The sequence below is a fragment of the Lithobates pipiens genome, unplaced genomic scaffold, assembly GCF_037356315.1.
Source record: "Lithobates pipiens isolate NorthernLeopardFrog02 unplaced genomic scaffold, aLitPip1_a1.2 Scaffold_18, whole genome shotgun sequence".
Classification (NCBI taxonomy): domain Eukaryota; kingdom Metazoa; phylum Chordata; class Amphibia; order Anura; family Ranidae; genus Lithobates; species Lithobates pipiens.
The window spans coordinates 23,417,149-23,445,019 of record NW_027507758.1 but is presented as its reverse complement, the minus strand read 5'-3'; the positions used below and the strand labels follow the sequence as shown (position 1 = coordinate 23,445,019).

The window sequence follows — 27,871 nt, the reverse complement described above, 5'->3', positions numbered from 1 at the left end:
AGCAGGTTTTGCATAGCAACCACCACCCCTGCTCCACCTCGCCGTAGTCCAGGGACGGAAGCAAACGCCACCTACTGGTAACTGATAAGAACAGATACTACACTTGATCTTAGCCAAAAGGCCGAGAAGATCACTACTGTAAGGGGGGTGCAGAGGACACTATTGTAGGGCGTGCAGAGGACACTGCTATGGGGGGCAAAGGACACTACTGTAGGGGGGTGCAGAGGACACGGCTATGGAGGGGGCAGGGGGCACTACGGGGGGCAGAGGACACTAATGTAGGGGGGTGCAGAAAACACTGCTATGGGGGGCAAAGGACACTACCGTAGGGGGGTGCAGTGGACACTGCTATGGGGGGGTCAGAGGGCACTACTGTAGGGGGGGTGCCGAGGACACTGCTATGGGGGGGTCAGAGGGCACTACTGTAGGGGGTGCAGAGGACACTGCTATGGGGGGGCAAAGGACACTACTGTAGGGGCGCAGAGGACACTGCTTTGGGGGGTCAGAGGGCACTACAGTGGGGGAAGGGGGCAGAGGATACTGCTTTTGGGGGGTGCAGGACACTACTTTGGGGGGGTTAGAGGACACTACTGTGTTTGGAGGGTCAGAGGACACTATCTTGTGTGTGGGTGGGGGGGGGCAGAGGACACTACAGTGGGGACCTATCATGATCACAATCAGGGCTGTGCCGATGCTTCCCCCAATCTCCGTTGGCACTGCTCTCCTTTCCCTAGCAGAGTGAGAGGCAAAACAGTGCTGAGTGGAGGGCGGGAGCATGGCAGCTGCTTTAGTTAGCCAGCAGGTCATTCGTTGCAGGGCGGTCCTAGAAACCAATCATCAGCTCGCTAACATAAAAAAGTCAACTAAAGCTCCTGGTGCCACCCTCCATCCAGCACTGGGCTTTCCTCTCACTCCTCTGCAAAGTACAGCCACCTACAGCTGTGTGTTGCCAACACTTCTTTGGGGGGGGGGCGACAGAAGCAACCTCTATAGAGGTCACTACTGTAGGGGGGTGCAGAGGACACTGCTATGGGGGGACAAAGGACACTATTTAGGGGTGCAGAGGACACTGCCATGGGGGGGGCAAAGGACACTATTGTAGGGGATGCAGAGGACACTGCTATGGGGGGGGGTAAAGGACCCTACTGTAGGGGGGTGCAGAGGACACTTATATGGGGGAGCAAAGGACCCTACTGTAGGGGGGTGCAGAGGACACTGCTATGGGGGGCAAAGGACACTATTTGGGGGTGCAGAGGACACTGCCATGGGGGGGCAAAGGACACTATTATAGGGGATGCAGAGGACACTGCTATGGGGTGCAGAGGACACTACTGTAGGGGGGTGCAGAGGACACTGCTATGGGGGGGGGCAAAGGACCCTACTGTAGGGGGGGTGCAGAGGACACTGCTATGGGGGGCAAAGGACCCTACTGTAGGGGGGTGCAGAGGACACTGCTATGGGGGAGGACACTACTGTAGGGAGGGTGCAGAGGACACTATTGTAGGGGGTGCAGAGGACACTGCTATGAGGGGGAAAGGGCACTACTGTAGGGGGGGTGCAGAGGACACAGCTATGGAGGGGCAGGGGGCACTACAGGGGGGCAGAGGAAACTAATGTAGGGGGTGCAGAAGACACTGCTATGGGGGGCAAAGGACACTACTGTAGGGGGGTGCAGTGGACACTGCTTTGGGGGGTCAGAGGGCACTACTGTAAGGGGGGTGCAGAGGACACTGCTAAGGGGGGGTCAGAGGGCACTACTGTAGGGGGGTGCAGAGGACACTGCTATGGGGGGCAAAGGACCCTACTGTAGGGGGGTGCAGAGGACACTGCTATGGGGGAGGACACTACTGTAGGGAGGGTGCAGAGGACACTATTGTAGGGGGTGCAGAGGACACTGCTATGAGGGGGAAAGGGCACTACTGTAGGGGGGTGAAGAGGACACTGCTATGGGGGGTAAAGGACAATACTGTAGGGGGGGTGCAGAGGACACAGCTATGGAGGGGCAGGTGGCACTACAGGGGGGCAGAGGAAACTAATGTAGGGGGTGCAGAAGACACTGCTATGGGGGGCAAAGGACACTACTGTAGGGGGGTGCAGTGGACACTGCTTTGGGGGGTCAGAGGGCACTACTGTAAGGGGGGTGCAGAGGACACTGCTAAGGGGGGGTCAGAGGGCACTACTGTAGGGGGGTGCAGAGGACACTGCTATGGGGGGCAAAGGACCCTACTGTAGGGGGGTGCAGAGGACACTGCTATGGGGGAGGACACTACTGTAGGGAGGGTGCAGAGGACACTATTGTAGGGGGTGCAGAGGACACTGCTATGAGGGGGAAAGGGCACTACTGTAGGGGGGTGAAGAGGACACTGCTATGGGGGGTAAAGGACAATACTGTAGGGGGGTGCAGAGGACACAGCTATGGAGGGGCAGGGGGCACTACAGGGGGGCAGAGGAAACTAATGTAGGGGGTGCAGAAGACACTGCTATGGGGGGCAAAGGACACTACTGTAGGGGGGTGCAGTGGACACTGCTATGGGGGGTCAGAGGGCACTACTGTAAGGGGGGTGCAGAGGACACTGCTAAGGGGGGGGTCAGAGGGCACTACTGTAGGGGGGTGCAGAGGACACTGCTATGGGGGGGCAAAGGACACTACTGTAGGGGGGTGCAGTGGACACTGCTATGGGGGGGGGTCAGAGGGCACTACTGTAGAGGGAGTGCAGAGGACACTGCTATGGGGGGGCAAAGGACACTACTGTAAGGGGTGCAGAGGACACTGCTTTGGGGGGGACAGAGGGCACTACAGTGGGGGAAGGGGGCAGAGGATACTGCTTTTGGGGGGTGCAGGACACTACTTGGGGGGGGGGTTAGAGGACACTACTGTGTTTGGAGGGTCAGAGGACACTATCTTGTGTGTGGGTGGGGGGGGGGGCAGAGGACACTACAGTGGGGACCTATCACGATCACAATCAGGGCTGTGCCGATGCTTCCCCCAATCTCCGTTGGCACTGCTCTCCTTTCCCTAGCAGAGTGAGAGGCAAAACAGTGCTGAGTGGAGGGCGGGAGCATGGCAGCTGCTTTAGTTAGCCAGCAGGTCATTGGTTGCAGGGCGGTCCTAGAAACCAATCATCAGCTCGTTAACATGAAAAGTCAACTAAAGCTCCTGGTGCCACCCTCCATCCAGCACTGGGCTTTCCTCTCACTCCTCTGCAAAGTACAGCCACCTACAGCTGTGTGTTGCCAACACTTCTTTGGGGGGGCGACAGAAGAAACCGCTATAGAGGTCACTACTGTAGGGGGTGCAGAGGACACTGCTATGGGGGGGCAAAGGACACTATTTGGGGGTGCAGAGGACACTGCCATGGGGGGCATAGGACACTATTGTAGGGGATGCAGAGGACACTGCTATGGGGGGGGGGGGGCAAAGGACACTACTGTAGGGGGGTGCAGAGGACACTTCTATGGGGGGGAAGGACCCTACTGTAGGGGGGTGCAGAGGACACTTCTATGGGGGGCAAAGGACCCTACTGTAGGGGGGTGCAGAGGACACTGCTATGGGGGGGCAAAGGACACTATTTGGGGGTGCAGAGGACACTGCCATGGAGGGGCAAAGGACACTATTGTAGGGGATGCAGAGGACACTGCTATGGGGGGGGGGCAAATGACACTACTGTAGGGGGGTGCAGAGGACACTGCTATGGGGGGGGGGGGGGCAAATGACACTACTGTAGGGGGGTGCAGAGGACACTGCTATGGGGGTGGACACTACTGTAGGGGGGGTGCAGAGGACACTATTGTAGGGGGTGCAGAGGACACTGCTATGGGGGGGAAAGGACACTACTGTAGGGGGGTGCAGAGGACACTGCTATGGGGGCAAAGGACACTACTGTAGGGGGGTGCAGAGGACACGGCTATGGAGGGGGCAGGGGGCACTACGGGGTGGGAGAGGACACTAATGTAGGGGGGTGCAAAGGACACTACTGTAGGGGGGGGCAGTCGACACTGCTATGGGGGGTCAGAGGGCACTACTGTAGGGGGGTGCAGAGGACACTGCTATGGGGGGTCAAGAGGGAACTACTGTAGGGGGGGTGCAGAGGACACTGCTATGGGGGGGCAAAGGACACTACTGTAGGGGGGTGCAGTGGACACTGCTATGGGGGTGGACACTACTGTAGGGGGGGTGCAGAGGACACTATTGTAGGGGGTGCAAAGGACACTGCTATGGGGGTGGACACTACTGTAGGGGGGGTGCAGAGGACACTATTGTAGGGGGTGCAGAGGACACTGCTATGGGGGGGAAAGGACACTACTGTAGGGGGGTGCAGAGGACACTGCTATGGGGGCAAAGGACACTACTGTAGGGGGGTGCAGAGGACACGGCTATGGAGGGGGCAGGGGGCACTACGGGGTGGCAGAGGACACTAATGTAGGGGGGTGCAAAGGACACTACTGTAGGGGGGGGCAGTGGACACTGCTATGGGGGGTCAGAGGGCACTACTGTAGGGGGGTGCAGAGGACACTGCTATGGGGGGTCAAGAGGGCACTACTGTAGGGGGGGTGCAGAGGACACTGCTATGGGGGGGCAAAGGACACTACTGTAGGGGGGTGCAGTGGACACTGCTATGGGGGGTCAGAGGGCACTACTGTAGGGGGGTGCAGAAGACACTGCTATGGGGGGCAAAGGACACTACTGTAGGGGGGTGCAGTGGACACTGCTATGGGGGGGTCAAAGGGCACTACTGTAGGGGGGTGCAGAGGACACTGCTATGGGGGGGCAAACGACACTACTGTAGGGGGGTGCAGAGGACACTGCTTTGGGGGGGTCAGAGGGCACTACAGTGGGGGAAGGGGGCAGCGGATACTGCTTTTGGGGTGTGCAGGACACTACTTTGAGGGGTTAGAGGACACTATCTTGTGTGTGGGTGGGGGGGGCAGAGGACACTACAGTGGGGAGCATAGTATATTACTGAGGTGGATGATGTGAAAGGGGGCAGAAGACACTGCTGGGGGGGTGGGGAGGCAGGGGATACTACTGTGGGGAGGGGGGGAGTGGTTTGATGCGAGGCAGAAGACCCTATTTATTGGAGGCTTTATGTTTTTTAAAGGGTGACAACGACGCACAACCCAACCCACCCCACCCTCCACCCCCTGGGATCTCTGATTTCTTCCATGTTGTCCAGGTAGATCTCTGAAAGGTTGCCTACCGCTGCTGTACAGCTTTTCCTGATGAAGTGGCCACTAAAAAGCCATGAAGTGTGTTGATGGTGATTTACCCATTTTATGATCAATAAATGCCGACCTTCTTAAAGAATCCACTTGGAAGCAACTTTTTATTTAATCGGTGCCTCTGCTGACCACACATTGGTTCCATTTTTAGGCATTGTCCTCTTTACCACTGGCAAGGGCGGAGGTGGCACTTACCTTACAAGTGGGCTTTTGATATACTTAAAGAGGAAGTAGCCCATTATGTGAAACTTACCTGCAAAAGAATCCAGCGATGTCCCCTGTGTAGGCAGTGTCATCTCTTCCTTCTGGGCCCGCGGACTCTGGCTATGTGATGTTCCGGAGCAGCGTGGCGTCACTCCCGCACATGCGCACAGTAACGGACCACGCTAGGGAAAAAACGGCACAGAGTTTAGTTTCGTCCCCGCGCATGCGCCGTTCACTTTATCGGCGGACTACAAGTGAAATATCTCCTAAACGGCGCACGTTTAGGAGATATTTCCACTACCTATCGGTAAGCCTTATTCTAGGGTTACTTATAGGTAGAAGTCCCAAAAAAGGGTTTACAACTACTTTAAAACATGGTTATTCACAGTAGTACAAATACTCTGCTGCTATGTTACATTTCTTGAATGTTATTTCCAAAACACATTATCAGACCTCCTGGAAATGGAAGCTCTGGAGGTACAACGGACCCTCTGCATGAACAGACCATAGACGTCTTTGTGTTTGGTTCTGTGTTCTTTTGTTTTTCAGCTAATTTTGTTCCAGGTGGTTGCATTCATGGTGGAATTTACTGCATCCTAATAAAAGGAGCAGCAAAGCTATTAATCACCACTGATTGTTAATGCAAAATCATTGAAGCATAAAGAGCATTTGGAGCTACACATCTATTGTAGAGTGCTGCGGCATCATTCAACAGTCAGTAGCAACATACAGTGGAACCTTGGTGTATGAGTAACGCGGTTAATGAGCGTTTTGAAAGACGAGCAACTTTTTTTTTTTAATTCTGACTCGGTTTGCGAGTGTTGTCTCGCAAAAGGAGCAGAATTCAAGCTAATGGGGTGTGCAGTACCGCATTTGGCCAGAGGTGCTGGGGCGACGGGGACACTCAGAACGGTTCGGAACAGTTTAAAGCCGTTTGGAAATACTCAGAAATACTCGGAAACACTCCATTCCCGAGTGTTTCCGAGCCTTTCAAAGGCTTTCCGAGTTCAGCCGAGCTGTCCCCAAGTATTTCTGAGACTCTCCGGCGTTCCCCCCACCTCTGGCCACATGCGGTATTGCATGTAATAGAAGTCAATGCGGAGCGAATTATCTTGGTTTCCATTGACTTCTATGAGGAAACTTGCTTTGTTTTGCAAGTGCTTTGGATTACAAGAATTCTCCTGGAACGGATTATGCTCGTAATCCAAGGTTCCACTGTATAGCTTATTCAAGGAAAAGTACAGCCAAAGCCATTTGGCTGTACTTTTTCTGTGGATCACAGGAGCGCAGTTTGTTCTGCACTCCTGTGACATGCTGTCGGCTGAGGCAAGATCGCAAACATTGGAGTCGGGATCCACCCACATGCCTGGACTGGCATCCGGCTCAGCCTCTCAACAAGCCACTGAGAGCCTAAGCTGGCCGCTGCCACTCCCTTCACAGCCCAGCACTTCAGAGAGAGCATGGTGGGGGGGGGGGGGGCAGAGCAGAGAGCTGCAGACTGAAGTCACCAGCTCTCTGCTCACGGAGCTGTGAGAACCGAGCCATCGGTGGTGTTTCATTGCACGGTTCTCAGTGTTATGCCACGTATACGCGGTTGGATTTTCCAACGGGAAATGTTCGATGGGACCCTGTTGTCAGAAATTCCGACCGTGTGCGGGCTCCATCGGACATTTTCCGTTGGAATTTCCAACAAACAAGATCTCAAAATTTCCGACAACAAAATCCGTTGTCGGAAATTCCGATTGCGTGTACACAATTCCGTTACACAAAATTCCACGCATGCTCGGAATCAAGCAGAAGAGCCGCACTGGCTATTGAACTTCATTTTTCTCGGCTCGTCGTACGTCACCGCGTTCTTGACGTTCGGAATTTCTGACAAGATTTGTGCAACCGTGTGTAGGCAAGACAAGTTTGAGCCAACATCCGTCGGAAAAAAATCATGGATTTTGTCCGATCGTGTGTATGCGGCATTAGAGGCACCGGGGAATAGATGCAGCATCCACCCAGGTAAGTATGAATCTTAAAAAAAAAAGAAAAAACATTCATCTCTTTTAATAATAGAAATAATATTATTAAAGTGATTGTAAAAGTTCTTTAAACAAAAAAAAAAAAAAAACATGTCATACTTACTTCCTCTGTGCAGTTGGTTTTGGCCCCGATCCTCCTTTTCTGGAGTCCCCCCACAGCGCTCCTGGCTCCTCCTCTTCTCAAGTGCCCCCTCAGAGAGCCGCTTTCCAAGGTGGCCTTCGTGTGGGGGCGCCCTCCCGAGTCCTGCTGCTGCTGTGTCCATTGACACAGACAGCAGGACTTGGCCCCACCTCCCATGTCACTGGATTTGATTGACAGCAGTGGGAGCCAATGGCTCACATATGTGAAAGTTTTTTTTTTTTTTTTTTTTTTACTAAAAAGGTAGAAGAGGTAGCAAGTCACTCAAGAGTAAGCACATTTTTATTTTTTAACAGAAAAAAGAGTAAGTAAATTTAAACATGATTGGAATAAATAAAAATCTGTATATAATCTAAAATTACAATTAAAATAAAAAAAAGAAGTAGATCAGTTGGACCATTTTTTGTTGTTGTTTTTTTTCCTCCTGTCACTCTTCTATGTTTCAACTGATATTACTTTTACTGGTCCTTTAAAAGAAAATGTGAGTTTGAAACTTGATGATCTCCGGATTTGAGAAGAAGACCGATAACCTGAAATAGTTGCAATTTAAAAGATTTGTTAAATTCAGCAATATGGTGGTGCTGAGATCTTACAAATAAATGAGCGCATTCCCAGGACAGGAGAAAATGTAATTGTTTCTTTCAGGAGAGAAGTGTGCGGGGTTTCCTAATCAGCCACCTGTCATGTGATGGATACAACCCGCTGCACACATATAGCGGAGAACACAAGAATTGCTGATGTCAGCGATTCCTCCAATGTCCGCCTAATGTACCAATAATCACAATCCCTTCTTCTGCGTCAGCCCTTCCCGTGCAGCCAGACAGTTCACGGATCCGAATGACATGTGTGCTTTGTTCTCGCATGCTTTAAGTTTTCACATCAGAAGCCCCCCATCACATCAGAAGCCCCCCATCACATCAGAAGCCCCCCATTACATCAGAAGCCCCCATCACATCAGAAGCCCCCCCATTACATCAGAAGACTTCCCATTACATCAGATGCCCCCTCACATCAGAAGCACCCCCATTACATCAGAAGCCCCCCATCACATCAGAAGCACCCCCATTACAACAGAAGCCCACCCCATTACATCAGAAGCAACCCCATTACATCAGAAGCCCGCCCCATTACATCAGAAGCCCCCCATCACATCAGAAGCCCCCATTACATCAGAAGCCCCCCATCACATCAGAAGCCCCCCATCACATCAGAAGCCCCCCATCACATCAGAAGCCCCCCCATTACATGAGAAGCAACCCCATTACATCAGAAGCCCGCCCCATTACATCAGAAACCCCCCATCACATCAGAAGCCCCCATTACATCAGAAGCCCCCCATCACATCAGAAGCCCCCCCATTACATGAGAAGCAACCCCATTACATCAGAAGCCCACCCCATTACATCAGAAGCAACCCCATTACATCAGAAGCCCGCCCCATTACATCAGAAGCCCCCCATCACATCAGAAGTACCCCCATTACATCAGAAGCCCACCCATTACATCAGAAGCATGCCCCATTACATCAGAAGCCCACCATCACATCAGAAGCCCCCCATTACTTCAGAAGCCCCCATCACATCAGAAGCCCCCCATTACATCAGAAGCCCCCATCACATCCGAAGCCCCCCATTACATCAGAAGCCCACCCCCATTCCATCAGAAGCACCCCCATTACATCAGAAGCCTGCCCCATTACATCAGAAGCAACCCCATTACATCAGAAGCCCCCCATTACATCAGAAGCCCCCATCATATCAGAAGCCTACCCCATTACATCAGAAGCCCCCCATCACATCAGAAGTACCCCCATTACATCAGAAGCCCACCCCATTACATCAGAAGCCCCCCATTACATCAGAAGCATGCCCCATTACATCAGAAACCCCCATTACATCAGAAGCCCCCATCACATCAGAAGCCCCCATTACATCAGGAGCCCCCCATTACATCAGAAGCACCCCCATTACATCAGGAGCCCACCCCATTACATCAGACGCACCCCCAATACATCAGGAGCCCGCCCCATTACAACAGAAGCCCCCCATTACATCAGGAGCCCCCCCTTTACATCAGAAGCACCCCGATTACATCAGGAGCCCGCCCCATTACATCAGACGCACCCCCATTACATCAGGAGTCCGCCCCATTACATCAGAAGCCCCCCATTACATCAGAAGCCTCCATATTACATCAGAAGCCCCCCATCACATCAGAAGTCTCCTTTTAAAATCAGATGCCCCCCCATCACATAAAAGCCCCCTTACACATTAAACATTTACATTACAGTCCCCTTTTAACATCACAGCCCTCCCATCAGAGCCCCCCCCCCCTTCACATACAAGTCCCCCATTCACATCAGAAGCTGCTCATCACATCAGATACTTTTTAACATCAGAGCCACCCATTCACATCACATCCATTTTTAACAGCACAACGCTTTTCACATCAGTCTCCCTTTCATATCAGATCCCCTTTTAACATCAGAGCCCTCCCTTCATATCAGAGTCCCCCCTTCACATACGAGCCCCCATAGACATCAGAAGCCCCCATCACATCAGATCCCCCCTAGACATTAAACCCTCCATTTACCTCACAGTCCACTTTTCACATCAGAACAAACATTTGATATCAGAGTCCCCCCTTCACATCAGAGTCCCCCTTCACATCAGATTTATCTTTAACATCAGAGCCCCATTCACATCAGAGTCCCCCTTTCATATCAATCAATTATTTCAATAAAAAGCACTATCATTAGTGCTATAAAAACAATACATGACTATAACCTATTCATCTGAGACGCCTTGCATTTCAAGACCAAAAACTCAAAAACCGGAAGTGACGTAGTGATGCTAAAAGCTCCTCCCTATGCGTTTCATCATGCAGACGTCACCAGGCGCTCTGAATGACAAAACACATAGGGAGGAGCTTTTAGCCTCACTATGCCACTTCTGGTCTGGTCTGTGGAACACAAAGGTGTCCCAGACGAATATCTTTCACTTTTTAAAAATTTGAATTTTGGTTCTGATTTTTTGCTGATCTATGCACTTTGGATTTTCTGATGAACTGGACAAACTGTGGACACATATTGATCAGCACTTGAAATTATTGTGTTTGCACATACAACACATTTGCACTTTATTGTCAGGGCTGGGCTCAGCCCTTCCTCCTCTAAGCTGGCCGCTCAGCTGTCAGCTAATTGCCAGCTCCTATCTCTCGCCACAGTAACTCAGCTGTTGATGATCCTGCTCGTCAGTCCTGCCTTCTTATGCTGGCCATACATGGTCGAATTTCGAACAAATTTTCTTTTCAAAATGGGAAAGTTCATTTTTTTTGTGATCCGATGATGCCACCATTGATTTTTCTAAATTCGGCCGACCAAGCCTTCAATTTCACCTCATGTTGCTACAGAAAAGAATTTTCGTGGCCGGGAATCTTCTTTTCTCTCCTTAAAATTTGCTTTTTTTATTACATTTCTCGCACGATTCTCCCATCATTGATTAGAAAATCGTTTGTTTTTCAAAAAATTTCCAACATGTCCGATTCCTCAAATTAGATTTCCGCACGAAAATCGGCTGTTGCAGCAGCCCACTAATGGTGGCAAATTCGTACGAAAATTCTTAGATACGATTTTCAAAAGAAAATTCTTTCGAAATTCGAACCGTGTATGGCCGGCATTAAGCCATCTAGTCCAGAGGATCTCTGCCGTCGCCTTGTTCAACATCACATGAAACATCTCCTGCCTTCCTGTTTAAAGACTGGCTTTGCTGACATCCTTTCTGGCTCCAGATCCTGCTTGCTGTTCCAGTACTTTGATCCCTGACTTCTGGCTTGGCTGACTATCCGTTCCGGTTACTCAACTTTGGCTATGTTTTGACTACATTTGTTCTTTTTACTTTTATTATGAAACAAGTGTGATTTAACTGTACTTCTGTCTCGGTCTGATTTCATGGTTTCTGACATTTATGTGATGATGTTTTTAACCGGTTCCCGACCGTCTCCTGTACTTATACGTCGGCAGAATGGCACGACTGGGCAAAGTAACGTACCCGTATGTTACTTTGAATTCCCCACCGTGCCCGCCACGAGCTCCGTGACCGTGGCCACGGGCTCGATCGCCTGTCATCGGGAGCATCGATCAGTGTGATGTCACACACAGTCACGCCCCCAGGCAGTTAGAAACACACCCCTAGGATACACTTAACCCCTCCCCGCCCCCTAGTGGTTAACCCCTTCACTGCCAGTGACATTTTTACAGTAATCAATGCAATTTTATAGCATTGATCGCTGTATTAATGCCAATGGTCCCAAAAATGTGTCAAAATTGTCCGATGTGCCCGCCATAATGTCGCAGTCACGATAAAAATCGCTGACCGCCGCCATTACTAGTAAAAAAACTTATTAATAAAAATGCCATAAAACTATCCCCTATTTTGTAGACGCTATAACTTTTGCGCAAACCAATCAATAAACGCTTTTTTACCAAAAATATGTAGAGTACATATCGGTCTAAACTGAGGCAAAAAAATGTGTTTTTATATATTTTTGGGGGATATTTATTATAGCAAAAAGTAAAAAATAATGCGTTATTTTCATAATTGTCGCTCTTTTTTTGTTTATAGCGCAAAAAATAAAAACCGCAGGGGTGATCAAATACCACCAAAAGAAAGCTCTAGCTGTGCGAAAAAAAGGACGTCAATTTTGTTTGGGAGCCACGTCGCACGACCGCGCAAATGTCAGTTAAAGCGGCGCAGTGCCGAATCGCAAAAAAAAAAAAAAAAACGCTCTGGTCAGGAAGGGGGTAAATCCTTCCAGGGCTGAAGTGGTTAAAGAAACACTACACCATATATATCTTCACATTTGTTATTAATATTTTTGTCACATCATTAAGTCCCCTTTCACACCACACCACCGGTAGCGTGGGCGGTAAAACGCCGCTATTTTTAGCGGCGTTTTACCGCCGGATTTGTGGCGGATTACGGCCGCTAGCGGGACGCTTTTACCCCCGCTAGCGGCTGAGAAAGGGTTAAAACCGTCGGCAATACGCCGCAATAGCAGCGTTTTGCCGGCGGTATTACAGCGCTGCCCCATTGTTTTCAATGGTGAGCAGAGGTGGAGGAGCGGTAAACACACCGCTCCTTCACCGCTCCAAAGAAGCTGCTGGCAGGACTTTTCCCTGACGTCCTGCCAGCGCACCGCTGTAGTGTGAAAGCCCTCGGGGCTTTCACACTGCATACAATGGCGCAGCTTCTTTAGGGCAGATTGCAGGCGCTATTTCTAACGCTAAAGCGCCTGCAAAACGCCCTGGTGTGAAAGGGGTGTAACACTTAGCAACGCCAATTCACCCGCGAAAACACTATATTTCTTTTATTTTTCTCTGTTTAGTATCACTTTAAAATTCTAAAATGTCTCATTATTCTAGCAACTGACTAAAAGCTGAGAACAATCAGACTGTAAAAGATTCTGATTTATTTTGGAATGCCATTGTGAATATCCGCACCCAGGAAGCATCTGACATACAGCGGTATTACAATTTTCGGGTGGCTGGACAAGCGGATGCAGGAAAACTGAGCGGAGTTAAGACGGGCCCCCGCTAAAAATAAACAACGCCATCCGAAAATAATACCAGCATAATGGGGTCATTTCATCTATTCATCTAATCACATAGCTTTTGTACGGCTGGATTCAGAACTAATAGATTAGCGCTACTCCGCAGATTATCTATGAATTCCCCCAATCATCCCTTCGCCGCTCGCAAACTTCCAAAGAACATATTTCAGGATAATTTGTCGCTGGCAAATATAAGTGTAATGGAACAATCTATTGACTGAGTCTGTAAGGGAACATCTGCTCCGACAGGTCCCATGGGGTTTGGAGTGGGAGAAAAAAAAAATCTATTTACCGCAGAAGAAGATTTAATTACATCTCTGTGTCACTATTAATAAAAATCGGAAACACTAAAGCGCACTATGTAGGAGCAGACCTTAGAGGCGAATATGAAACGTGCCTGCCCTTGAATTGGTCGTCAAGCCCAGCTAAACGCTGCACTTTAACAATGCCACTTTCAGAATATTGCTGCTTCCTTATGATCCATATGTATAGAATATTTCCTTAAAGTGGTTCTAAACCTCTGAACTGAAAATGAACAAGTATATCCTTCTATAGTGTGTACTTGCCTCAATCCAAAGCAATTAGTGTGATTTCTGTTATCTTCTGTAACTTCACACAGTCTATGCACCTGGTGCCCAACCTGCGGCAATGGCCCTTTGGTGCATGATGTGCATACAGGGCCCACACGGGGGGAGAGGACAGGACCCCCGAGCGCCGCAGTTGAATGGGAAGGGATGGGTGCAATGTAAACTACAGCTAAAGTCTGCCCTGATATTGTCCAATACATCATTAGGGTAGACTTTAGCAGCACCGCACCTGCAGAGCGCTCTCTCTGTTCCAGTACTCGGCACGGGCAAATAGCTCTAACGTCAGATGAAGTCATTTCCACCTGACAGGGGAAGTTAGACCCGTCCACTGCTGCTCTGACATGATGTCATTTTCAGGCCGGGAATCAAGCGGCGCCGAGCGGGATGAAGGTAAACACAAGTGTGCAGAAGCTGGGAAAAGCATCGGCTTTGTACAAAGAAACAATTAACCCCTTGAGGGAAGTGATAGGGTTAATTAACACCTTCCCACCCGGGCCTTTAGCAGATTGACGGCTTGGAGGGCCTCTCGCCCTCCTGAGTGGACACCATCATATGACGTCCTCCCAGAATGCGCCACTCGCATGGCCACAGGGCTGCGCGGTGGTGGCTCCTTATGCAGGGCGCAGGGCTGCCGCCCCGCTATATATGCGTCTGGCCCCCTAATCTACATGTGGGGCACAGGATGCATGGATTACAATGGGTTTTTTTTTTTAAGCATGCTATTAGAGTCAAAGCCTGCCTTGCTAAAGAAGCTGAGGGTAAAGGTGATGGACAGGCCAAGCATGTCTCCAGACCTACACCCTATTGAGCATCTGTAGGGCATCCTCAAACGGAAGGTGGAGGAGCGCAAGATCTCTAACATCCACCAGCTCCGTGATGTCATCATGGAGGAGGGGAAGAGGACTCCAGTGACAACCTGTGAAGCTCTGGTGACCTCCATGCCCAAGAGGGTTTAGGCAGTGCTGGAAAATACCAAATAAACCAATATATGGTGCTGCGCTCCAAGATAAAGTGCTAATGTGACCAATAAAGTGCTAAGTGTACAAGGTCATGGACATGCAAGTATATGTCCAAATAATCATTTTATACATCAGAATTACTGCAAAAAATTTTCAAATCCACTGTGCAAAAAAAACACACACACACATATATATATATATATATATATATACAGTATATATATATATATATATATATATATATATATATATATATATACATACACACACAATTCATACATTAATTCTGTGAATCTACACGTAATAAAGTGCGAGTGTTGAAAAAATTGTGCTGGAAAATAATGGCGGCCACACAAAATATTGACACTTTGGGCCCAATTTGGACATTTTCACTTAGGGGTGTACTTACTTTTGTTGCCAATGGTTTAGACATTAATGGCTGTGTGTTGAGTTATTTTGAGGGGACAGCAAATTTACACTGTTATACAAGCTGTACACTCACTACTTTACATTGTAGACAAGTGTCATTTCTTCAGTGTTGTCACATGAAAAGATAGAATAAAATATTTACAAAAATGTGAGGGGTGTACTCACTTTTGTCAGATACTGTATCTATTTGTAAAAAAAATTGGAAAACCATTTATAATTTTCCTTTCACTTCACAATTATGTGCCACTTTGTGTTAGTCTATCACATAAAATCCCAATAAAATACATTTAAGTTTTTTGGTTGTAACATGGTATCGTATCCAATAGTTTGTGGACTTTCCTACAGACTAAATAAATAAACACTGATTTGGGTTATTTTCACCAAAGAAATGCAGCAGAATACATTTTGACCTAAATTTATGAAGAAATATTATTTATTCACAAAATTTTATAACATACAAAGCAAAATGTGTTTTTTTTTTTTTCAACATTTTTTGCCTTTTTTTTTATTTAGCAAGAGATAAAAAAAAACAGCGGTGATTAAATACCACCAAAATAAAGCTCTATTTGTGTAAAAAAAATGATAAAATGTCACATGGGTACAGTGTAGCATGACCGCACAATTGTCATTCAAAGTGTGAGAGTGCTGAAAGCTGAAAATTGACCTGGGCAGGAAGGGGGTAAAAGAGTTCCAGTATTGAAGTGGGTAACATGGCCACCAGTAATGCAACTGGTTAATTAAAACTGCCACTGGTTATTGCTGTATTAGTGGCCAGTGGCAATGTTTATTAACCCCTTGCATTACTGGCTAGTGGAAATGTTGATTATGCCCCCCTCACTCCCCCAAGGGCGATCATTTATTTGTACAAAGCTGCATTACTGGCCATTGACATTGTTATTTACCCCTTCCATCTTGGCTAGTGGCAATGGTAATTAACACTAGACATGTGCAATTTGTTTAGTTCCGAAATCATTTTTTTTTTAACAAATTTTGACAAATTCGTTAATTCCAAAATTTCAGAATTTTTCAATTTCCGAAATTACAAATCTCCAAATTTCAAATTTCCCAATTTTCAGATTTCCGAATTTCAAATTTCAAATTTTTTTCCGAATTTCAAATTTGCGGAATTCGAAAATTCGGAAATGTGAAAATTCGAAAATCTGAAAAAAAAAGAAAGAAAATCAGTAAAATTCGAAATAACTAACTATTAATTTATAGGTATTGGAATTTCCTTTCAAATTTTGCTGTTAGTGAATGTAATGAGTATGAAGTTCCGAATTATCTGAAATAACGAATGCCACATCTAAACAAATAAGGGAAAAAAAATAGGAGTTTTTTTTTTTTCTGTTTCTCCTATTTTTTTCCCCCCTTATTCATTTAGATGTGGCATTCGTTATTTCAGATAATTCGAATAAGGGGGAAAAAAATAGGAGGTATTTTTTTTTTTTTCTGTTTCTCCTATTTTTTTTTTCCCTTATTCGTTTAGATGTGGCATTCGTTATTTCAGATAATTCGAATAAGGGGGGAAAAAATAGGAGGTTTTTGTTTTTTTCTCCTGTTTCTCCTATTTTTTTTTTTGTAACTTCGGATAAATTCATACTCGTTACATTCACAAACAGCCAAATTTTACAAATTATCTGAAATAACGAATGCCAAATCTAAACGAATAGGGAAAAAAAAAATAGGAGAAATAGGAAAAACAAAAACAAAAAAAAAACCTTAGGAGCGGCCTTTTTTTTTTTCCTATTTCTCCTATTTTTCTGCCAAATAACCAATTTTAGAGTAGTTAAAATCTCATTATGTTTCCAAGTTTCTATGTAAAAAGTAATTTACGTTGGACTATTTGGTTCTCATTTTGATGAATGCATTCCCAATAAAATCCAACAAGTTCTTTAATAAATAAAGTTTATTTTTGCATTTTAAATAAATATGAATCAAGTGGCTGCAAAACACAAATCTATTTAGGCCTAGCGTTGACATGCAAATTTCATTCAACAAGCAACACAAATTTGTAGTCATCCATTTTTTTTTTTTTTTTGACATAAAAAAATATAGACAGCAGCACAAGTGTATTGATTCAAACACACTCTACGACATCATCACAATGAAAATATGATGAGAATTTAGAAAAATACCCGCGTAGAAGGTTGACAGCTGCAGTCTTCTGGGATATTAAATCACAGGGATTTAAATTGGAAACATAAATAGCAAAATAAATATATTAATTTAAAAATAAATTAAAAAAGAATGCATGAAACCCACAAAAAAATTAAAGGTCAATTCACAAACTTGGTATAAAAAAAAAATCACAACTCAAAAAAATAAAAAAATGTAAAAAAAAACAAAACAACTAAAATATAACCAACAGCAAGAATGTAAAATATAAAGTTTTAAATGGCTAAGCAACTTCACCCCAATATTATTCCGAAAGTCTATTACATGTGGGACCTATAAATACATACAGCAATGAATATTGTACATAATTAAATACTGCGTCTTAAATATTGTGGGCCATTTTTATTAAAAAAAATTTGATGTTGTAGTAACAAATTTTTAATAGAAGTTGTGTTTAATTCTCTTCTTGTTATATGTTTCATTAGTTATTATAATTATTATTACTGTGAGGGAAAAAAGTATTTGATCCCCTGCTGATTTTGTACGTTTGCCCCACTGACAAAGAAATGATCCGTCTATAATTTTAATAGTTGGTTTATTTTAACAGTGAGAGACAGAATAACAACAAAAATATCCAGAAAAGCGCATTTCAAAAAAGTTATAAATTGTTTTTCATTTTAATGTGTGAAATTAGTATTTGATCCCCTATTAATCAGCAAGATTTCTTGCTCTAAGCCCTTGTACACACGGTCGGAAAATCTGTCGGAATGAGTCTTATCGGACCGTGTCCTCAGATAATCCGACTGTGTGTGTGGTATACATCGGAGTGATTCTGTCCGACCCAATTTTCCAACATGTTGGAAATATTTCCCGACCAACTGGGCCGGACGGACCTAATCCGATCATGTGTATAGCATTTTCATCAGACCAAGTGCCACGCATGCTCAGATCAAATTCCTACATCAAAGCTATTGGCTACTAGCCTGAATGTAGTCCCATCGTAACGAAATTACGTCATCACGTTCTGAAAGATCGGATTTTTCGCCAACTTGGCCCGACCGTGTGTATGCAACAGTTTCGGACACAATCCGTCGGACTAAATCCGACGGGCAAAATCCGACGGATTTGGTTGGCAAAATCTCCGACCGTGTGTACGTGGGCTTAGGTGTCTTCTATACAGGTAATGAGCTGAAATTAGAAGCACTCTCTTAAATGGAGTTCTCCTAATCTCAGCTTGTTAACTGTATAAAAGACACCTGTCCACAGAAACAATCAATCAGATTCCAATCTCTCCACCATTGGCCAAGACCAAAGAGCTGTCCAAGGATGTCAGGGACAAGATTGTAGACCTACACAAGGCTGGAATGGGCTACAAGACCATCGCCAAGCAGCTTGGTGAGAGGGTGACAACAGTTGGTGCAATTATTCGCAAATGGAAGAAACAAAAAAAACTGTCAATCTCCCTCGGTCTGGGGTTCCATGCAAGATCTCACCTTGTGGAGTTTCAATGATCATGAGAACGGTGAGGAATCAGCCCAGAACTACACAGGAGACTCTTGTCAATGATCTCAAGACAGCTGGGACCATAGTCACCAAGAAAACAATTGGTATTACACTACGCCATGAAGGAATGAAATCCTGCAGAGCCCTCAAGGTCCCCCTGCTCAAGGAAGCCCATGTACAGGCCAGTCTGAAGTTTGCTAATGAACATCTGAATGATTCAGAGGAGAACTGGGTGAAAGTGTTGTGGGCAGATGAGACCAAAATCAAGCTTTTTAGCATCAACTCAACTCGTCATGTTTGGAAGAGGAGGAATGCTGCCTATGACCCAAGAACACCATCCCCACCATCAAACATGGAGGTGGAAACATTATGCTTTGGGGGTGTTTTTCTGCTAAGAGGACAGGACAACTTCACTGCATCAAAGGGACGATGGACGGGGCCATGTAACGTTAAATCTTGGCCAAGGCAACAAAGTAGTGGCTCAAGAAGAAGCACATTAAAGTCCTGAAGTGGCCTAGCCAGTCTCCAGACCTTAATCCCATAGAAAATATGTGGAGGGAGCTAAAGGTTTTGAGTTACCAAACGTCAGCCTCGAAACCTTTATGAAGAGGAGTGGGACAAAACCCCTCCTGAGATGTGTGCAAACCTGGTGGGGCCAACTACAAGAAACGTCTGACCTCTGTAATTGGCAACAAGGGTTTTGCCACCAAGTAATAAGTCATGTTTTGCGAAGTGGTCAAATACTTATTTCACTCATTAACCACTTGAGACCCGCGCTATAGCCGAATGACGGCTAAAGCGCGGATCTCCTTTGCCAGGACTACGTCTATTGACGTCGTCCCGTGCACGAGCCACCTGCGCGCCCCCGGAGGGGCGCGCGCGGGGCGCTCTGTGATCGGCGAGTCTATGAGACTCGCCTGATCACTGATCCGAGCAAGGGGTCGATCCCGACCCCTTATCACGTGATCAGCTGTCAGCCAATGATAGCTGATCATGTGATACAACGGAGCGCGAGGAGAAAAAAAAAAGCAGATCCTTGGCGGCCGTGATCGGGACATCAGTCCCGATCACGGCCAGCCCTGCCAGTGCCCACCTGCCAGTGCCACATGAATAAAAAATGTGTCCCCCCCTGTCAGTGCCACCCAGCAGTGCCCACAGTGCCACCCAGCAGTGCCCACAATCTGCCTCAACAAAGGTGCTGCACCCCAGTGCCACATATCTTTGCCCATCAGTGTCATCTACCAGTGCCCATCAGTGCCGCCCATCAGTGCCCAGCAGTGCCACCTATCAGTGCCCATCAGTCCCATCTATCAGTGGTACCTATCAGTGCCTCTTAGTGCCACCCATCCGTGCCATCTTTGCCCATCAGTGCCGCCTTATCTGTTTAGCAAAAAATAAAACTCCCAGCTCTAATTAAATACCACCAAAAGAAAGATCTATTTGTGGGAAAAAAATGATAAAAATTTCATTTGGGTACAGTGTTGTATGACCGCGCAATTGTCATTCAAAGTGCATCAGTGCTGAAAGCTGAAAATTGGTCTGGGCATGAGGGGGGTTTAAGTGCCCAGTAAGAACTTTTTTGAAATGCGTGTTTATGGATATTTTTCTTGTTGTTATTCTGTCTCGCACTGCTAAAATAAACTGACCATTAAAATTATAGACTGATCACTTCTTTGTTAGTGGGCAAGCGTACAAAATCAGCAAGCGTAAAAAAAATACTTTTATCTCTCACTGGAATTATTATTAATTAAAATAATAATTAATATTATTATTTATTTTTTTTGTAACACTTACGAATGGCGATGAGAGGGCCTTAGAAAAAGTCTGCAAACCACTCTAGTTTTCAAAGTTTTCAAGATATGCCATGATTAGGATGTACGCAAAATAGACAGTTAACACTGATGCAGAGATGTGGGTGTCTCCAAAAGGATTATAAAAGTAGGAATTTTTTTTTTCATTTTTTTTTGGAAAATGTTTGGTAAATTACACCTGGTTTCTGAACTGGCACAAATGTTTACATAACATCAAAAAACTGCAAATTATCAAAAGTATTATACAGAAAATTACAAAGTCATTTCAAAATACGGTATGCTCCTACCTCTGAAAAAAAAGTGCATTTTACCTCAAAGAAGGATATTACATTTTTTTTTTTTTTTTTTTAAATAAATGCCATTAAATTTCCCTTTCTTTCAAATAAGAGTTGGTGATATGTCTGGACCAATATCTAAATTTCACTTCAAAAGAACCTTTGTAAAAATCTGCATTTTTTTTTTTTGATCAATTAAAAATAATAATAATAATAATAATTAAAAAAAAAGAAACAAACCAAAAAAAGGAAAAAAGCAGAGTGAAAAGTGAGGTTTCCATTCCAGCACACCCCAGCGTTTCATCTTGAAGTCATTGTACAGAAATATAGGCAGTTTTGAGAAGTAGCTGCTTTTAATTTTTGCATTTCTTGTGTTGTCTGAAGTTGTTTGTGGCTGATCCCCTCCCCCCCCCCCCCTCCCCATCTTGATTAGCTCCGTTCCTCCATCTTGCTCACGTAGGCTTTGATAAAGCTCAGTGGTGCCGGTATTGCCTCATTAGCGGGATGATACATGACTGGGGTCCTGAGAGGTTCATGAATGGATGTCTCAATAGGTCTTGTGCTGTTGCTCTTTGGGATGGCTCCCTCACCAGCATCAAGTCTAGGAATCCACGCAACACTGAAGAAACCTGAGAAGACAAATTTCGAGAGGCAAATGACTTTTGGGTTCCAGTGGGAAGGGAATAGACATGATGAACTAAAGAACATGCACCTTTTTTTTTTTCCTACTATATTTAACATTAGTAGTTGGAGCTGATCTATGGGAATTGACAGGCTTGGCATGATCTCCATGCGTCAATGGAGATGTGTCCTCAAGCTGCCCTAGGTTCACAGGTGAATGGTGTATAGAATAGTACCCAGGTCACTACGTGGCACCATTATCTGCATTGAGGACCATCCACCACAGGAATAAGGAACTCTTTATCTGCTAAATTGAACATTAGTAGTTGGAACAGATCTATGGGAATTGACATAACCAACATGCTTGGCGTGATCAACATGCGTCAATGGAAGTGTGTTCTCAAGCTGCCCTAGGTTCACAGGTGAATGGCGTATAGAATAGTACCCAGGTCACTACGTGGCACCATTCTCTGCATTGAGGACCATCCAACACAGGAATAAGGAACTCTTTATCTGCTAAATTGAACATTAGAAGTTGGAGCAGATCTATGGGAATTGAAATAACCAACATGCTTGGCATGGTCAACATGCATCAATGGAGGTGTGTTCTCAAGCTGCCCTAGGTTCACAGGTGAATGGTGTATAGAATAGTGCCCAGGTCACTACGTGGCACCATTCTCTGCATTGAGGACCATCCAACACAGGAATAAGGAACTCTTTATCTGCTAAATTGAACATTAGTAGTTGGAGCAGATCTATGGGAATTGCCATAACCAACATGCTTGGCGTGATCAACATGCGTTAATGGAAGTGTGTTCTCAAGCTGCCCTAGGTTCACAGGTGAATGGCGTATAGAATAGTACCCAGGTCACTACGTGGCACCATTCTCTGCATTGAGGACCATCCAACACAGGAATAAGGAACTCTTTATCTGCTAAATTGAACATTAGAAGTTGGAGCAGATCTATGGGAATTAAAATAACCAACATGCTTGGCATGGTCAACATGCATCAATGGAGGTGTGTTCTCAAGCTTCCCTAGGTTCACAGGTGAATGGTGTATAGAATAGTGCCCAGGTCACTACGTGGCACCATTCTCTGCATTGAGGACCATCCACCACGGGAATAAGGAACTCTTTATCTGCTAAATTGAACATTAGTAGTTGGAGCAGATCTATGGGAATTGACATAACCAACATGCTTGGCATAATCAACATGCGTCAATAGAGGTGTGTTCTCAAGCTGCCCTAGGTTCACAGGGGAATGGTGTATAGAATAGTACCCAGGTCACTATGTGGCACCATTCTCTGCATTGAGGACCATCCACCACGGGAATAAGGAACTCTTTATCTTCTAAATTGAACATTAGTAGCTGGAGCAGATCTATGGAAATTGACATAACCAACATGCTTGGCGTGATCAACATGCGTCAATGGAAGTGTGTTTTCAAGCTGCCCTAGGTTCACAGGTGAATGGTGTATAGAATAGTGCCCAGGTCACTACGTGGCACCATTCTCTGCTTTGAGGACCATCCACCACGATAATAAGGAACTCTTTATCTGCTAAATTGAACATTAGAAGTTGGAGCAGATCTATGGGAATTGGCATAACCAACATGCTTGGCATGATCAACATGCGTCAATGGAGGTGTGTTCTCAAGCTGCCCTAGGTTCACAGGTGAATGGTGTATAGAATAGTGCCCAGGTCACTACGTGACACCATTCTCTGCATTGAGGACCATCCACCACAGGAATAAGGAACTCTTTATCAGCTAAATTCAACATTAGTGGTTGGAGCAGACGTGTGGAAATTGACATGGTCAATACTGCTTTTGACTAAGACACCTGTGATGCAGCGAATATCCTGGAATTTATGTAATAACGCCTTACTTAGGATATACAGTATCTCACAAAAGTAAGTACACCACTCACATTTTTGTAAATATTTTCTTCTATCTTTTCATGTGACAACACTGAAGAAATGACACTTGTCTACAATGTAAAGTAGTGAGTGTACAGCTTGTATAACAGTGTAAATTTGCTGTCCCCTCAAAATAACTCAACACACAGCCATTAATGTCTAAACCGCTGGCAACAAAAGTGAGTACAACCCTAAGTGAAAATGTCCAAATTGGGCCCAAAGTGTCAATATTTTGTGTGGCCACCATTATTTTCCAGCACTGCCTTAACCCTCTTGGGCATGGAGTTCACCAGAGCTTCACAGGTTGCCACTGGAGTCCTCTTCCCCTCCTCCATGATGACATCACAGAGCTGGTGGATGTTAGAGACCTTGCGCTCTTCCACCTTCCATTTGAGGATGTCCCACAGATGATCATTAGGGTTTAGGTCTGGAGACATGCTTGGCCAGTCCATTACCTTTACCCTCAGCTTCTTTAGCAAGGCAGTGGTCATCTTGGAGTTGTGTTTGGGGTCGTTATCATGTTGGAATACTGCCCTGCGGCCCAGTCTCTGAAGGGAGGGGATCATGCTCTGCTTCAGTATGTCACCGTACATGTTGGCATTCATGGTTCCCTCAATGATCTGTAGCTCCCCAGTGCCGGCAGCACTCATACAGCCCCAATTCATGACACTCCCACCACCATGCTTGACTGTAGGCAAGACACTCTTGTCTTTGTCCTCCTCACCTGGTTGCCGCCACACACGCTTGTCACCATCTGAACCAAATAAGTTTATCTTGGTCTCATCAGACCACAGGACATGGTTCCAGTAATCCAAGTCCTTAGTCTGCTTGTCTTCAGCAAACTGTTTGCAGGCTTTCTTGTGCATCATCTTTAGAAGAGGCTTCATTCTGGGATGAAAGCCGTGCAGATCAATTTGATGCAGAGTGCGGTGTATGGTCTGAGCACTGACAGGCTGACCCACCACCCCTTCAACCTCTGCAGCAATGCTGGCAGCACTCATACATCTATTTCCCAAAGACAACCTCTGGATATGACGCTGAACACGTGCACTCAACTTCTTTGGTCGACCATGGCGAGGCCTGTTCTGAGTGGAACCTGTCCTGTTATACCGCTGTATAGTCTTGGCCACCGTGCTGCAGCTCAGTTTCAGGGTCTTGGCAATCTTCTTATAGCCTAGGCCATCTTTATGTAAAGCAACAATTCTTTTTTTCAGATCCTTAGAGAGTTCATTGCCATGAGGTGCCATGTTGAACTTCCAGTGACCAGTATGAGAGAGTGAGAGCGATAACACCAAATTTAACACACCTGCTCCCCATTCACACCTGAGACCTTGTAACACTGAGTCACATGACACCAGGGAGGGAAAATGGCTAATTTCTCCCAACTTGGACATTTTCACTTAGGGGTGTACTCACTTTTGTTGCCTTCGGTTTAGACATTAATGGCTGTGTGTTGAGTTATTTTGAGGGGACAGAAAATTTACACTGTTATACAAGCTGTACACTCACTACTTTACATTGTAGCAAAGTGTTATTTCTTCAGTGTTCAGTGTCATTTACAAAAATGTGAGGGGTGTACTCACTTTTGTGAGATACTGTATATGTGATAGATATATGACGCTTGGGATGCCATCGGATGTGGGAATCTAGGGACAATCAAAACCCTGAGCCCTTCCAACCTTAATCCAAAACGAATGTCGTGTACACACGACTGGATTTTTGGACAGCAAAGGTCCGATGGAACGAATCCGTCGGACAATTCAACCGTGTGTGGGCTTCATCCGACCTTTGCTGTCGAAAAATCAGACGGACTTTAGATTTAGAACATGTTTCACATCTTTCCGACGGACTCGAGTCCGGTCAAAAAATCAGTTCGTCTGTGTGCTAGTCCGACGGACGAAAACCGACGCTAGGGCAGCTATTGGCTACTGGCTATGAACTTCCTTATTCTAGTCCGGTCGTACGTCATCACGGTTGAATCCGTTGGACTTTGGTGTGATTGTGTGTGGCCAGGTCCGTTCGTTCGGAAAGTTGGTCGGAAGTCTGCCAAAAGCCCGTCGGGAAGACCGTCGGACCTAGTCTGCCGGAAAGTCCGGTTGTGTGTACACGGCATAAGAGGTGTGGCTGTAGATAAGCAAGATGTTTTAATGGTGTTGTTGGTATGGAAAAAATAAAAATTAGGAAATGTTTAGAAAACAAATGTTCCTTTTAGTATTTGTCATGGTCAAAATCTTTGGTTTACGTGATCCTTGCTGAAGGGAAGATTTAACCAATTAAATTTCTTCCTTGTATCAGAAATTACATGACCAGATGACCATGCCATTGTTCTAACTCAAGGGTCTCAAACTGGTGGCCCTCCAGCTGTTGCGAAACTACAAGTCCCATGAGGCATTGCAAGGCTGACAGTTACAAGCATGACTCCCACAGGCAGAGGCATGATGGGACTTGTAGTTTCGCAACAGCTGGAGGGCCACCAGATTGAGAACCCTGCTCTAAAATGTATCCATCTCAGCAAGACAGTAAAATAAACTCTTCATGATAAGTCCACTATAGTGGTTACACCATAAAAAAATACAGGCTTGGTTTGGTGAAAACCAAGAGGACTGGTTTTACCTGATGGACATCTTTGACTCGTGGTGGTAAATTATCTCGTATCCGACGCATTGCCTGCAATGGCGGTTCATTAAAATATGGAGGTTCTCCGTCAATCATTTCTATCACCATGATTCCAAGAGACCAAATATCCACCTGGAGATGAAAAAGAAGCAGCTTTAATGAAGTAACCTGCCAAGAGGCCTCCTAAGATTGATGATAAAGTGGTTTACAGTAGACCGGTACATGACATTTCCATGGCAGTTAGATTAATTCTGACCTAAAAGAAGAAACCAGCACTGAAAGTACATTTTAAGAGGACCTCTACTCAAACATTTTTTGGAAAGAGTGGTGGACATTAGAATCGCTATCGGGTTTTCACCGCTGAGAGCACCATAGGGAGTCTATCAGACAATGCATTTCCGGGGTCATTAACAAATTCCCAGACGTCAAGGAAAATACGGCTCAGGGCATTACACTTTCTGCATCACCCACCACCGACCCCATTACTGTAATGCCGCGTACACACGATCGGACTTTCCGACAACAAAACCGTGGATTTTTGTTCAAAGGATTTTGGCTCCAACGTGTCTTGCATACACACGGTCACACAAATGTTGGCCAACAGTTATGAACGTGGGAACGTACAAGACCTACGTGATATCTCCATTACGAACGCTAGTTATATCTCCGACTCGTACTTGATTCCGAGCAATGTGTGGGCTTTTTGTCAGATGGACTTGTGTACACACGCTCAGAAAGTCCGATAAACATTTGTTGGCGGAAAAGTTGAGAACCTGCTAGCCAACATTTGTTGGTGGAAAGTCTGACAACAAATGTCCGATGGAGCGTACACACTGTCGGACTTTCCGCCAACGAGCTCACATCAAACCCCATTACTGTAATGCCCCGTAGACACGATCGGACTTTCCGACAACAAAACCATGGATTTGTGTTCAATGGATTTTGGCTCCAACGTGTCTTGCATACACACGGTCACACAAATGTTGGCCAACAGTTATGAACGTGGGAACGTACAAGACCTACGTGATATCTCCATTACGAACGCTAGTTATATCTCCGACTCGTACTTGATTCCGAGCAATGTGTGGGCTTTTTGTCCGACAGACTTGTGTACACACGCTCAGAAAGTCCGATAAACATTTGTTGGCGGAAAAGTTGAGAACCTGCTAGCCAACATTTGTTGGTGGAAAGCCTGACAACAAATGTCCGATGGAGCGTACACACGGTCGGACTTTCCGCCAACGAGCTCACATCCAACACCATTACTATAAGCCCTTGTACTATATATATATATATATATATATATATATATATATATATATATATATATATATACACAGTAATTACATTTTTGCATTATTATTATTACATTATTATAAGTCATTACATAACTGGTTCCCTGGCATACCGTTACCAAATATTTTTTAGGCTGACCTCTGTTCCATATGGCAGTCTGGAGATGACCTCTGGAGCCATCCAATAGGGAGTCCCAACAAGGGATTTTCTTTTAGGAACCTCTTTAGACACTTGTGCGCAAAATCCAAAATCAGAGAGCTTTATCTATAAATATAAAAGAAAAAGACAGTGAGGGAAAGATCTGATATTTCTGGCATAACAAACGATGCATGAAAACATTGGGGGGTGATTTACTAAAATTGCAGAGTGCAAAATGAGGTTCAGCCGTGCATAGAAACCAATCAGCTTCCAGGTTTTATTATCAAAGCTTAAGTGTCCCTTTCACACGGCCATTCTGTTTGTCCGTTTTTCATCCATTCGTTGGCGAATGAAAAACAGATATCAATGCATCTCTATGGAAAAACGGATGTTTCTGTATGA

At 45.7% G+C, this 27,871-nt stretch overlaps 1 protein-coding gene and 1 pseudogene across 5 annotated transcripts in view; both read right to left on the bottom strand.

Moving 5' to 3' along the window:
* Positions 1 to 133, bottom strand: LOC143990631 (U2 spliceosomal RNA; annotated as a pseudogene).
* A 16,930-nt stretch (positions 134 to 17,063) lies between these two features.
* Positions 17,064 to 27,871, bottom strand: part of PAK5 (p21 (RAC1) activated kinase 5) — a 247,059-nt gene continuing 236,251 nt past the window's right edge. For all 5 annotated transcript variants that reach the window (XM_077485477.1, XM_077485478.1, XM_077485479.1 and 2 more), the window contains 3 exons: positions 27,470 to 27,595; positions 26,033 to 26,167; positions 17,064 to 21,508 (listed from right to left, as the gene is read on the bottom strand). In XM_077485477.1, the coding sequence (XP_077341603.1) occupies positions 21,353 to 21,508; positions 26,033 to 26,167; positions 27,470 to 27,595 (417 nt within the window). In that variant the 3' untranslated portion in view covers positions 17,064 to 21,352. The remainder of the gene's footprint in view (positions 21,509 to 26,032; positions 26,168 to 27,469; positions 27,596 to 27,871) is intronic.